The 14,738-nt window shown below is 35.8% G+C and overlaps 1 protein-coding gene across 22 annotated transcripts in view; it reads left to right on the forward strand.

Moving 5' to 3' along the window:
* Positions 1-14,738, forward strand: part of FAM172A (family with sequence similarity 172 member A) — a 466,743-nt gene that overhangs the window by 61,751 nt on the left and 390,254 nt on the right. For 19 of the 22 annotated variants that reach the window (XM_057493418.1, XM_057493432.1, XM_057493415.1 and 16 more), the window contains 2 exons: positions 6,842-6,943; positions 11,345-11,445. In XM_057493418.1, coding sequence (XP_057349401.1) covers positions 6,842-6,943; positions 11,345-11,445 — 203 coding nt within the window. The remainder of the gene's footprint in view (positions 1-6,841; positions 6,944-11,344; positions 11,446-14,738) is intronic. The other 3 variants (XM_057493474.1, XM_057493470.1, XM_057493468.1) reach the window with 1 other exon arrangement.

Genomic DNA, 14,738 nt, shown 5'->3' on the forward strand with positions numbered 1-14,738 from the left:
AAAACTCACATCAGACCCCAGGAAATCACTCCCTCCTCAATTGGCTTGTGGCCCAGTCAGGGTGATTTACCATCCTCCCTTGCTAGATGGCAGATGTATGCTGAGCTCCAACAGGTGTTATGGGAGCTAGGCATAAAAAATGACACCAGTCGTCTGTAGGGATGATCAGTACGCTTATGGATAGGGCTATGGCATTTGAATGAGAAACCCCGAAATGGAGCCCTTTACCCTGTAGACATACTAACGCATATTGCTGCCTCCCCTATACAATTGCAAGTACAAACTAAGGAAGAAATCATTGAAGCCAAGGTTTGCCACCAGAATAATATCTTGCTGCCAGCACCAACTGCACTAAACCCTGGAGACTCCATTGAGTGGACATAGCCTTGGACATTTTGACACATGGATCAATGATGGCTAGCCCTCCTGGCACCTTGGAGATGAGGCCTCGAAGCTGGCCTCCTGCATATTCCTGGAGTAACAGCAGAGTGGCTGCCAAAGATCACAGTAGTGTATCCTGAACAGCCAGAAGATAAGAGCATCTTATCGTAGAGTTTTGTTTTATCATTATGGCCAGTGCATACAGCTCTAGTAGCACTATAATAGATCCCTCAGTAACCCCCATGGGGAGAGGGGAAAAGTTATGGTATACTAGACCTGGAAGGGACCCCCGTCCTGCTACAGTCCTATCATAGGACCACACTCTTGCATGCATCTTGACCTACCTGATGAACAAGATTTGCCTATGTTGGTGTCATTAAAACTTGTTTCTTATTGCCCTTAAGGTCTTTGTGGATTGTGCACACCCTAGCAAAAAAACTGCTACTTTTTGGGTTGCATGGAGCTCCTATCAGTACCACTACTAAGTGTGAGTCATGAACTCATCTGAGTAGAACTGGTTTTGAGTATAGCTGAAATAACCTCCTCAAGCTTGAGGATTATCATAATTTCTGTTACCTGTATCAAATTCTGTTATATTTTAATTTTTGTAATTATCTCTATGTTGTTGTTATCCTCTTTTGCTGTTGTGGAATCTGGTTACAATGTTCCATCTTTCTCACACAGGGACTGTTGCGGAATATTGAGAGCATGTAGATTGTGAGGTGAAAATCCTGGAGGGGTGGAGTGTGGATAAAGTGAAGGTTCCTATGGCCAGGTTCCTCACCTGAACCTAAACTACTTGATGATGTAACTGGGCTGCTGTTAGGCTACTACTTCTACACCCGAAGGCAATAAGCTGTTATTGACTGAGTCACTATATAAAAAGCTCTGGCCAGTACTCTGGGGGAGGCAGAGAGGAAGGATGATTACAGATCAGACTTGGTGGATGCAGATGTAATTCTAGTGCTTGAACTATTGCCGGGAAAACAAGCCAGGTAATAAACTCTTTTCACCCCAAGAACATACAATTGTCATTCCTCAGTCTCACTGAATCCATTGTGAACTTGCCTGGGGCTGAAACCCATTGACAAGACAGCAGTGTAGCCAGGTCAGTCCTTAAGGGGGCCCCATCTCCCCTTCTCTGAAGTTCTGGTTTAGTAGTTGGGTTGAAGTCTGGGAATTGACTGTGACTTTGTTTTTATGATTCAAGTTAGACTTTCGTTTGACCTAGAACTTTTCTGCTTACACGTATCAAGTAAGAATTTAGGTGGTTGCCTATCTTATTTTACTTCTAGCCAATATCATAGGTCTGTGCAAGTCAGGATATAATGATTGTTGTTCTGACTCTGCTGTCTGTTAAGGTAAACGTGCCCACCTTACCTTTGGCAGCTGCCAGCCTGGGAGCCAACACTCCCCTTGCACTTAGGTTTCCCAATTCCGTGACTTCTGTTCCCACTGTAATGTCTGGCATAAGAGAAGAACCATCACAGAGCTCTTCACTGATGCCACTGTTTGTCTCACAAATTCATTTCTCATAGTAGTGATTTATCTTCTAGACTCTCCCATTGTGGGTAGGAAGGTCTTCAATGACAAATCCACTCTTAACATTCCTCTCTCTCTAAACCTTGGAATCCCTGACTCTATGTTAAATCAAAGTAAGTCTGGTATTCGTAATTTGCTCACTGTGGGCCACTTTTTGTTCTGTATTTCAGCCAACTAATCAAAAAAATTGTTAGCGCCCTTCTGAATACCCCAAACTGCAACATTAAATGCTGAATCTCTTCTTTGTGAGCCTGTATCAATAAATAAGACCTGATTTTTCCTTCCAGCATTATCCTACATCTTAAAGATTCCCAGATATGTTCCCTGGATTTCTGTCTGTATCAATTAGAAAATCTAAGTAGTTCTTTGGCATGTTGTATACCTCTTCATGAGTCATACTTTATATCTCACCTTTGGGAACCTAGTGGGGCTTGAGTCTAGTTGAAAGTCTAGAAGCAAAGGGATGGTTTACGGGATACGTCCTGAGGAGAAACAGCTTTGTCTTGCATGGCAGCTGCCTTAGGAAGCCCTTACAGTTCCCTCAGGCAATGCAGGTTAATTCCCTCCATGAGGGTCAAGAGACCACTTCCAGTGTGGGTGGGTAGGCATCTTCAACTGGCAAAGAGCACTTAATCAGAATTTAAAGGCTCATCGTCCCCAGCTTCATCAGGATTTTCCTACATGTCACCATTCTACCTTGCAGGATCCCATTTTTTCCCAATCAGTGCCCTCCTTTTAATAGACACCTGTGGGTCTGGTAGTTCTGTCTGCCTTGTAATGTAGTCAGTTCCCGGATGAGATTCTGTGTTTGATTTTCAGCAACCTTAGCCCTTCTGCTGTAGAAGATGAGTTTCCTTCAGGGCACATATAGAATTTTCAGGTGATTTATGTTGTACTTGAGCTGGGAATTCAAATCCCTGAGTTTGTCCTTCTCTTTCATCACTTTGTCCAGAGATAATTAGAGCAGCAAGCCAAGATCATGTTACATATTAGTTTTCCAAAAGTGTTCAAAAGTATCATATACAGTCACTTAGCACCTTACTTCTTGTAAGTGGTTGATTAAGAATTTTCAGTGAAGATACTGTGTATATCTCTATTGCCATCTCACCCATGGACTATCAGTGCTCTCTTTACCACCAAATAAAGTCATTAGTGTCCCTAAGTCCAATCAGATTGGAGACCCAGTTTCGGAGACCTCAGAACCAACTCAGAAAACTCATCTATGCATTCTGTTGCTCTAGAACCACTCTTCGTACTGAAGGCTGGATTAGTCAAGGTTCTCCAGAAGAATTTTTTATGAGGCTGTTGTTGGCAAGCTGTAGACCTAGAAGAGTTGATGGTACAGTTCTAGTCTGAGTCTGAACGCCTGAAAACCAGGAGGTCCAGTTATGTAAGCTGCAGTCTGAGTCTAACTCTGAAGGCAAGAGTCAACTGACAGTCATCAGAGAGTAGGAATTCTTACTCAGCCTTTTTGTCCTATTCAGGCCTTCAACGGATCAGATGAGATTCATCCATATTGGGGTGAGAGGATGGGGCAGTCTGCTTCAGTCAGTCTACTGATTCAAATAATATCATCCAAAAACACCTTCACAGACACACTCAGAATAATGTTTAACCAAATATCCAGGCACCCCATGGCCCAGTCAGAAATTAACATAAAATTAACTATCACACCATTCATCTGTCTATGGACACTTAGGTTGCTTCCATTTTTTGGCTATTTTGAATAATGCTTCTGTAAACATGGGTGTACATATACTTGTTTGAGTCTCTGTTTTCAATTCTTATGGGTATCAAATACTATTTTTATCCAGTTATCGCATATGCTTAGGTGAAATTTAGAATTCTTGTTGCTGAATCACTGTAGTCACCAGAGGCATGTTTCAGAAAAAATAATTGTGTCATATCTGATGCATGTTTAGGTTATATGAATTCAGTTGTGCAGTATTTCATAGGTATTTGAAGGGATTTTCAATGCAAACATTTTGTTATACTTGATTTTTACCTAATTCACTGCCTTTAGAGCCCAATCTCTGTGTTAAATGCAGCAATATCACTTCATTTTCAAAGCAGAAAAAACAATTTATTACAATTCCTTTCTATGTGTCTTCTCAATACTAATAAAATAAAAAATATCAGTATCTGGTGTCCAATTGATAGAAGTTTGAGGAATGCCTATTTATTTAGTTGTTCATTTTATCATTCAAAGGAACATTTTGAACCAAGTTAGGACATATTTTTGTGTACATAAATTTATGCTTTATAAGGTAATTAAGAGAAGGGGCAGAACATTTTAGGGCTGATATGGCACATAGAATAAGTATGGTAATTTTGAAAGAACACTGAGTTAGGTATTGGGAAATAATGCTTATTTTATTAATCCCACTATACTACTAAGGTGTAATTTGGACAAACCATTTTTCCTCTGCTCATTTCCTTGTCTGAAAGACAGTGTAAATGATAATATGTGCAACTATTTTATAGTGATTATTGTGATGATCAAATGAGGTAAAGTTTGTGAAATCTTTAAAGTGGTATATAGATGATAGGTTGTATTTCTTGATCTGAGATGATAGAGAAATGGCTATTAGACATAATACATCTGCTTACGTATTGGATGGGATGGTTTCTGTGTGTCTGATTAAAAGATTTCTAAGTTTTGAACTGTGGAAGGAATCCTATTTTTCCCCAGAACCTTAATTCATTGAAAAGAGAGAAGCAAGAAACTTCTAGACCCCCCAAGCCAATTTTTGATACTAAAAGTCTTATATTTTATTTCATTTTGTAGAGATTTACATGGTGTTCAGAACTGTATACTAATGAGTCAAATTTATCAGCATATTTTTAGCCTAGTATACATACTGTGTGACATTTCCGTTTTACTAGAGAATTTGCAAACTTTTTTTATGTTTGCATGTTGAAGGTGGTATGTTTTTGTCTGACTTGAAGTTTATCTGTTATAGCAGTTTGTATGTAATAAACAATGATATTTTACAAATTTTTTGGAAGTGGAGGTAGGCAAACTACTTTTTTTCTAGTGTATTTTGGTGATTCTGTGAGGGACAGAAATAAAGTGTTACTTCTGAGATACTGCTTTGTAGAAAAAAGGAACTGGTTTGCTTTACTACATATCCTAGGATCTTTTCTCTTCAGGAATTAGAGTTTGAATAAAAAACCTCAAAACCCAAGCTTTTTTTAAAAAACACATTGTTTCAGAATTTAACTTGAAGTTTATCTTTTTGCTTTTCTGAGTTTCAGTATAACTCTGTGGTAACATAGTGAGAATTTTTGCCTCATCTCATAATATGAGCCCAAAGGTACCATTAAATACTTGTTGATAGGCTGATTCTAGGGCTGGGGCAGGGAAAATACAAGATAGACCTGGAGTATCTTGGAGAAACAGAAGGTAAGGAAATGCTCAAAAAAACGAAAAGATGAGAGCATGTCAAAAAGTTACAGGAGCCAACTGAAAGAGCTTATAGTGATCAATGCTGAAACAATTTGAGCAACAAAATAATGATGTAGTATTGGATTGTAACCCAAAGTATACAATAAATATCCATGAGTCCATACTGATATAAGCAAGTGATTGATAAATGTGTAAATGGAAGAAGATAGACAAATCTTCCATGTAGATGATTTGCAAATAATACATATGAATGTTCTCTACTGTGTAGAGCATAATCCCCGCTTCTCCCTCCTCAAGAGTGGGCTTGACTTAATCACTTCTAAGGAATAGGGAATATGGAAAGGGAAAAATAGTAACTTTATAATGGAGAAGTCTGGTAAACACTCCCTTAACCACCTGATAAAGGTTAACATCCCCAGTGATGCCCTGCAGATATCATGTTCCCCTTGATATAATGTGATGAGAAGGGCAGTTCACCTCTGTGGTATTCTTTATAAATCTCATCTAATTATTTTCTCAACTTTAGTCTACCTCTAAATTCTAGTCTGATCACAAAAAGAAACATCAGACAAACCTAAACTGAGGGTCATTGTACAGGATACCTGCCTAGTACTCCTCAAAACATTTAAGATCATGGAAGAGAAGCAAAGATTGAAACTGTCACAGAGCAGAGGAGAGTGGGGAGACATGGCCACTGTGGACAATGTGATATCCTGGATAGCATCCTGGAACAGAAAAGGGGCATTAATGGAAAAGCTGTTAAATAATAACTAACTTAGTTAATAGTAATTTTCCAACTTGGTTTCTTCATTTTTGACAAATGTCAAATGTAGGATGTTGATGAAAAGGGAAACTGGGTATAGGGTATACACACACACTCTCTACTGTCTTTCAACTTTTCTGTAAATCTGAAATGATTCTAAAATAAAAGGTTTATTTAAAAACCTTGTTGACAAACATTTTTGATTAAATGGAATCAAATGGTGTGAAAAATAAAAGCTGCTTTGTGTTAGCCAACTTTCTCTATTCAGCATGTTTTAATATTGTTACTTTTCTCTTAAAAAGGATATATAATCTACATTACCTCTATTTAGATTTATAAGTTCCTTTATTTATAAATAGTTTCTTTTATATATAAGATTTGGTGACCTTTTACAAGTCATATTAATATCTAAAACTTTTAAAACTATAGAAAGAGGTTAATAAGTTAAAAATTAATATCTGTATATTTTGAAGAGAAGAAACTAATAATTTACCATAAGGGTACATACAATCTGAATTGTGATTGTTTTGAGAATTGTGATTTTGAAAGTGCTTATGTTATGTTGATATTATACTTCATCATAATAAAGCACCATGGGAACTTAAAAATTTTAAAGCATTGTTAGTTAAAACAACACATAAAAAGTAATCCAATAGAATAAAAGAATATTTAAAATAACAAAGTATAATCTTTGTTACTAACTCTGAAAATGAGCATAAGTGAATTTCATATCATTTCTTTTCTAGATTTATTATCTAGGATAGATTTGGATGAACTAATGAAAAAAGATGAACCACCTCTTGATTTTCCTGATACCCTGGAAGGATTTGAATATGCTTTTAATGAAAGTAAGTGGTGTATGCTATATACAAGATTTATTTAATAATGCTAAGTGAACTCTAGGAAAGATACTTGCTGCTTTTATTTTTCAGCTAGAATATTCTATGTATTTCTTGTGAGTTCGTGGTAAAGTTCTTCACTCAAGGAAAAGAACCAAATTATCATTTCCTATAGTTGTCAAGTCACTTAAACCAATGGACATGAATTTTATTTGGCTTATGTATTTCAGCCCTTAGTGTTCAGCTCTCTAGTATTCAATTGGTATACAGTTCCATAGTATACAATTAAATTGTATAGAACAGTGTTTCACATGTTATTTAAAATGAAATGACTGGCAATAATTGTTTGTGATGATATTTTAAAGTGTTAAAGATGATAAACAAAGAATTATGATTCATTGGATTAATAACACTGTTATATTTGAAGGGTAATGTTACTATAGGTTTGGTAACATTTGAATTGTAGCTTTCTATTTATAGTTGCTCTGCATCAACTGAATTTGTGAGTTTTCATCCTTGTGTTAGTGGATATCCATTTACAATATCAGTTATAGGTGGTTGGACTTACAGTGACTGTGTACTGGTGTATTAAGTGAGTTTAAACAGAAGATATTGGAAACTTTCATCTCTTTTCTGATACTAACTTTCATGTTTTTTATAAAAGATATCTTATGCCAAAATATGTATGAATAGTAGTATTTTATTTTTTTAAATGTCTTTATATTTTAATAACCAGAATCAAATGAGTACCAAGATTACCCTTGCCTCTGTTCCTTTGAAATGATTACTAGATCCTTCTTTCAGAACAGGGATTGGGGGCAGAGCATGTTGGTAGAATGGGCAAGTCACAGAACTGTTTGCTTTATGGATAAAGGACATCAATTTTTATTGAACCTATCCATCTTCCTTGAACATTTCTGAAAGTGAGTAAAAACAAAAAACGAATCCACTTCTTTCTCTCCCTTTCTTATCAGATACATTTGCACACACACACGTCTTTGCACACATCTGTAAATCCTTGCATGCACATACCCTTCACTCACACACTTTGTGCACACCTACACCTTTGCACACACATGTGCCCTTTCATGTACACATTGAATGCACACATACCCTTGCAAACACCTGCCATTTGTTTTGTAAATATGCTGAACATTATTTTACGCAAATACAGACTAACTGTATAAGGCAAAGATGCTTGCATTCCAAGGAAAGAATGTCAGTTTTAAGGATCTTATTTTTATCATGACACTGTTCACCTTTGAATTCAAAGTTAATAGGGAATATTTTTTCCAGAGAGGTAAGCATTTGAGAACAGGAAACTCATCTCAAAATTAAACAGTAGACTCATGGACAGAAGCGACTAGTGGTTACCATGGGGAGAGTGTTGGGGTGGGTGAGTAGGTGGGGAGGGTGAGAGGGAAAAGGGACACAAAAGTTCTCTATCATAATTTAAGTTGGTCACAGGGATAGTAGTAATAGCATGGAGAGTATAGTTAGTGTTTCTGTAACATCTTTCTGTGTTGACACACAGTAACCTCACTAGAGGGGATGAGGAGTTAATAACATGGGTAACTGTTGAACCACTGTGTTGTATATTTGAAACCAATATAAAATTGTATATCAATGATACCTCAATAAAAATGTAAAATCAATAAAAATTAAACCCCTAAAAGGGCGATTCTAACTTAGTATCCTAGAGTACTTCTTTTTCAGATTTATAATGAGAAAACTTATGAAAGTTTTTTAATGAAACTTTCATTACCTGACTGAAGAAGCTTCTAAATTTTTCTAAGGATTTTGAAGTTTTTAGTTGTGGGTAAGAACTTGGATACAAAGTTCACTCTAAGCAAAAAAAATATGTAACAGAGCAAGAGATCCTTTTTACTAGCATCAAACTGATACCTTGTTCTTTCAAATCACTGCCTTTTCAAATACTCCTCCTGTTTAAAATGTCCATTCAGCCATTCTCCAGTTGTTGTAATTGTATAAGGCCCATTTCAAATGCCCTTGCTTTGGAAGATGAAGAGGGTGAAGGCTTTTCTCTGTTACCTTCCCCCACAGTCCCTGTGCCCTGGTGCAGTTTTATGAGAAAGCACACTTGTATCACCAAAGCATAATAGATCTTCTGCAATACCTGATATTCTTACCACATGCCAGAAAGTATCCTATACTTTTAGTTTACTCATTCATTTAGGCCACTGATAGCCTATTTTGGGTCCTAGACTCCACAATGTGTCTGATAAAATATATGGAAACACTTCGCAGAATAACACACATTTGAGTATACACATGAAACTTTACAGTCGGTTTTAGGGGATCCTAGGCTAAAGTGCTCTAAACCAGACCTTTGACAATTACTGGAGAGGTTTTCCAAACCTTTGAGAAATGCCAGATTTGCAAATACAGCTGTAACATAAGTGACTGAGGTATCTTTTCTGGATAAGAATGCTGGCTTTTTTTCCCTCTTCACCTTTACATTCTTCACACTGGTGCTAATGGCTGTGTTGACAGGGCTCATTTTTCCTAAGGAATCAAACTTTTATCACTTTATGAGAATTATTATTTCCAAAATAAGTAGAGAATTAAAATAGAACAAACCTTTTTTTGAGGTACAGATACAAGTGGTCTGTTAAACTCACTAGCTAGGTAAGCCAGTTCTCTTTCACACAGCAGTTTCACAGAAAATACATTTCCAGTTTCAGCTGTGGCAGTATTACTCGTTACTTCATGTGCCTTTAGGTTGCTTTAGTCACAATTGTTTAGATTTGCAGATGCCTTCAGTCTACTTGTATTGGTATCTTAAATGAGAGTTTCCTTCTCTTAGAAAGAAAAGCATAGATACATCTTATAATTTAAGGGCATCATCTGTCCAAAAAAGAGTGCTATAGTGACTTAGTACAGTGTCTCATGTTCAAAGTATTAAATAAGTTTACAAATAAAGATTAGTCCTTATTTTATATATTAAAAATATTCATTTTATAAGTGATAAAATTGGTTCATAAAAACAGTGAAGTAGTTTTACTTGGAGAAGTATATTTCCTGGGTTCAGTTTCAGTGCCATAACTTCCCTTTCAAGTCTTTCTCCACTCCTGCATGCCCTCAGTGGATAAAAATCACATAGTAAATCTGTTTAGCTTGATCGTGTTCCTCTTCTGCCCCTAAACCTTTTCTTGTATGTCACAGCATTTAGGAGAAAGTCCAAACCAAGTAGTTTGAGTTCTCTATTTGATCACAGCATGTCCTCCAGTGTTGTTAAACTGTTTGGCTCAAGACTATTTTTGTTTCTGTAAAATGGGTTGTTCACTGTTATTTGAACTTTCTATTCCATCTTTCAGAATTTTGTTATAGTGCTGGATGGGAGTAGGGATTAAAACAGCTGGCCTATTTCTCTCCTGATTACTGGGGGAATATTCCTGGAGAAAGAAAAAAGACAGGTGGCCTGGTCTTTTCTTCTTGTAAACATGCTGATAAAATAATCTTTTAGTGAAAACTCTGAGAGTCCTTATCCATGGAACACTTTGAGCTGTATGACTGGTTTGGCATTGCTTATGGTAAAAAAGAAAACCTCTATAATCTGTGGATATGTGATGGATGTTTCCCTGAAGAATATCATATAAGCAGTGCCATTCCCTGGCACATACATAAACAAAACGCTTGTCAAGATGTGTGGCAACCTATCTGCCTCACTTAGAGACCTCACCTCTTCTGGACCAGGGTACTGTCCAGCTGGAGAGAAGGATCTGTGCCTCTTGATTGCTTGTACTTTTGAAATTATTAGAAGTTATTCATTATTAGTAAAATTTCTGAATTGATCATGTCTGACTTTACAGTCCAAACCTGTGTTGGCTCATTTCCTCTTCAATTTACATTTGAAATCCTACCCATATTTCAAGGCCTACTTGAGAACTCTCAGAAACCTTCTGAAACTATTCTTGGCCTAAAGGAATAGTTCATTTTCCGAACATATAGACTATCTTGTCTACATGAATTGCCTGTGGCAATTTTTAGATGGGTGACTTCATTCTTGTTAAACTTCCTGAAAAGTTGCTTAACTTTTTGATATATATGCTTTTACTCCTCAGGTAGCTTTTAAGCTTGAGAACCGGGCCTGTGGTCATGGCTGTAGCTAGTAAAGATCCTTATGCATTATTGGCCCTCGAATTTTATTAATTTGCTTTATATTAGAGAAATGAAGATCAAAAAGCATAGCATTTGAGTACTTGGGGCCATTGTTTTGTACTATTTAGATGTTTGCATCGCATTGATATTTGAAGAAAAAAATATAATGAAAATAATGATACTTTTGAGAAAGTAATTTCAAACTTTTATCAGGCATTATTTGTTGTACTTTCCATATTAATATAAATGTACTCTGAATCATAGCATTATTGTTTGTTTATCTTGTAGAAGGGCAGTTAAGACACATAAAAACTGGGGAACCGTTTGTTTTTAACTACCGGGAAGACTTGCACAGATGGAACCAGAAAAGATACGAAGCTCTAGGAGAGGTATGGTCATTTATACAACTTCAACCTTTTTTTTTCCAATGTTAAATAGTCAGAATAAAGGTTTTGAAGATGAAGCAGCTCAAGCAGTTTTTAAGGAAACATATCGTTTCTAAGATTTTATAGTATATCATTGTATAAGAAACAAATTTAATTTAATTTTTAAAAATGTTTTTAAGAGTTTGAATCCTTGCTGCTATGCCAGGAGAATTAAGTGTTATTTTACGTGCTTATCTAAAAAAAAGATTACCTATGTTAACTATGTGCGGTGATAGAAGTATTAATTATCTTGATCTTGGTAATCATTTTACAATTTATATTTACAGCAAATCATCACATGCACTTCAAATATACACAATTACATGTCAATTATTCCTCAGAAAAGTTAAATGAAAGTGCTTATCCAAATAAAGTAGATTGATATTTGGGTAATAAATTAGATCTAACTATTTATCTTTGACTTGATTAAGGGTTAGGGCTATTAGTGTCCTCACATGATACCTCTGGTAGGAACCTTTCAAAATGTCATTTTTCATACAGGTGAATGTTTTGTTAAAGCCAAAGTTTTGCTCATTCTGTGTCATATTAAGTTTTTAATAAAATGCATATGAACAGTTTGTTTTGTGTGATAACTAGACAACTAAATCTGTAAGGAAAAGCTGAAATTTCTACATTCCCTTTTGGCTCTCTAATAAAGTAGTCAAAATTAATTACTTGGTTAAACAGTAGCATAAAGAAAATATGAAACTTAGTTTTGCTTAGTTTATGGGAGACAGTTCTCCAAGGATCTCTTGCATTTCTGAAAGTCTTTGATCATAGGCACTGACAGCTTTTGTTGTGGACTATCTTTTTGAGAATATTTGGATAAGAAACAACCTGGAAGGATAGAGATTATGTCTTCCACCAAAGGCCAGGACAGATTTGTTTGCTGTCCAAGGTACTGAAAACACTCCTCCGTTCCCCCACTGATGGCAAAGAATGGACAGGTTTCCTAGCAGCCCTGTATTCATTTAGCTTTTTAAGTTTGGGGTTCCTGAGGTGTGATATAGTCCCACTGTGTGCTCAGCCACTACCCTTGGCCTCCACACATTGGGTCTCTGGGTTTTGAGAGGCAGGAGTAACAGATGAAAACATGAGGCTCATGTTTTCCTGAGTAATAAAGGTCTTTTGTCTGACCTACTAGAAGAGTGTCTTCTGGTAGCATCCAAGGAACTGTAGCAGGCTACCAGTTAGCTTGTAAACAGAGTGAACTGTCGGGTCATTTACAGTTCTTGATGTTATTCTCCAGCATTTATAACTTAAGTATATTTAATTCCCTGAATAAATGCTGCTGTACATTTTTAAAAGTGTGCCCATTTCCACTTGAATTAATTGCATGCTGCAAACAGGTAATATTTTGATTATAGAACATTCACTTGGACAGGTGCTATTCTCCAAACATACCTCGTCCTTTTTGGTATTTGCATCTTTTTTCACTCCCAGCCTGTACGCTCCAAAGTCATCATAGCAAAACCTAACTAGTGTCTTAATAATCCTATGTGTAAGTGATTCCTTTCTCTTAGGATATTCTACCTAATTCTTTGAACATAGAGAGGGTCACAGATTATTTTTGGTAGACCTTACTCCATGCTAGTCAAAATATTTTGAGTCTTACTTTAATGATTACACATGGAGAGAGAAAATATTCTACATTATCTAGATTCCCAATTCCTGTGCCTGCATTCACATTTGTGTCCATGATCAAGTTGGCCTCAAGTGACAGGTTTTAATTTGTAATGCAGTATTTCTCAATTTAGATTAGTGGGCCCTGAGCTTCAAGTAACAATCCCTTTTAATTCTGTAAAATACTGATCAAAAGTAAACATTACTTTCTAGCACAAAACTCAGTACAACAGACGCTAGGGTTGGAGAAAGAAAGTCTAGTTATGATAGCATTTGTTCTGTACCATTTTGCTTCTCATGACTTACTTGAACTACTTGTTTTCAGTGCTTACTTCACTGTGTAAGGGTGGTTATTAGTAAAATTTCATTTCTTACATCTTAGGAGAGAGATACATGAGTTCTAGTTATATACAATAATGACACGATTTTAACTCAGTGAATTTGTTTGGAGTTCATTACAGTGGGGTTTAATACACATATAGACCTATCTTTTCATCCACATTCTTTAATTTCTATTTCTGAGCTGTGCCTTCAGGTTAGATTTAATCAACTTACTGTCCTTCATTCACACCTTGTACTTTGATCTTACATTGTTTCCTCTCTTTGAAATGCCCTTCCTACCTTTGTTCACCTGCCTCCACCTGCCTTTAGGTTTTGGCTCAGATGTCCCATTCTTAAGAAGCCTTCCCTCACCTTCTCTGTTAAAATCTTTCTCTTTTCTCAATTTCCTTTCATCCCATTCTCTTTTTCTTGCCATCTTGTCTTCTTCCAAAATGATTTAAGGTGATTTTAAAGATGAATTCCATTTAGCAAGAATCAAGTAAAATTAGAAATAAATAAGAAAATAAAATGAAATAAGAAAATGCATTAGTAAACTAAAGGCATGAATTTGCCTTATATCTCTTAAGGTACTTCCCTCTGCATTACAGTATTTTTTTATCCATGTCATTAAGCAATTTTGGGAAACGTTCTCTGTCTTCATGATCTTTGTTGTCTAATGTGTGTGATACAAATATATACATTATATAGTGTAAATTCTGGATCTCTTCATTTTAGGAAATTTATTAATGTTAGAAATTTAAACATAGAGACATGTATTTTTTATTGGAGGAAAGGAAAATGATATATTAATGATAATTTTCTTCCTTGTAAAGCTAATTTTTTTGTTATTTTATCCTAATTTCCATTGAAGTTCTATGACTTTGAAAGATTTTCTCATTAAAACTGTTTGATAGAAATTGATTATGTTTCTTTGTGGCATATTCTGTTGGAAAATGGAGCCTTCATAGTCAAATTGTATTTTACATTTTACAGTCCAGAAAATGTAAGCTCTTGTATAATTGTCCACAATTCCTAGAAAACAAATAAACCTTTGTATTTAAATTCTGGAAATAATTTAGTATTCCATGTTACCAATAAGTTCTCTAGTTCTATGAAGTGAGAAGCTATAAAAAGTATCTCACCACATCTTAGAAGGACTGAAAAGTTCTTTTCTCCTTGGTGATGAATAGAGTGGAATTCAGAAGATAGTGCAAATTTGAATTTATTGCCTGGGATCCTGCTTTAATAAACAGGTTTTGATAGGCTTAAGATTGAAGTTTTAATGAAACAGATTTTGACTTCAGCCAGCACTC

Source organism: Manis pentadactyla, chromosome 2, assembly GCF_030020395.1.
Source record: "Manis pentadactyla isolate mManPen7 chromosome 2, mManPen7.hap1, whole genome shotgun sequence".
Lineage (NCBI taxonomy): Eukaryota > Metazoa > Chordata > Mammalia > Pholidota > Manidae > Manis > Manis pentadactyla.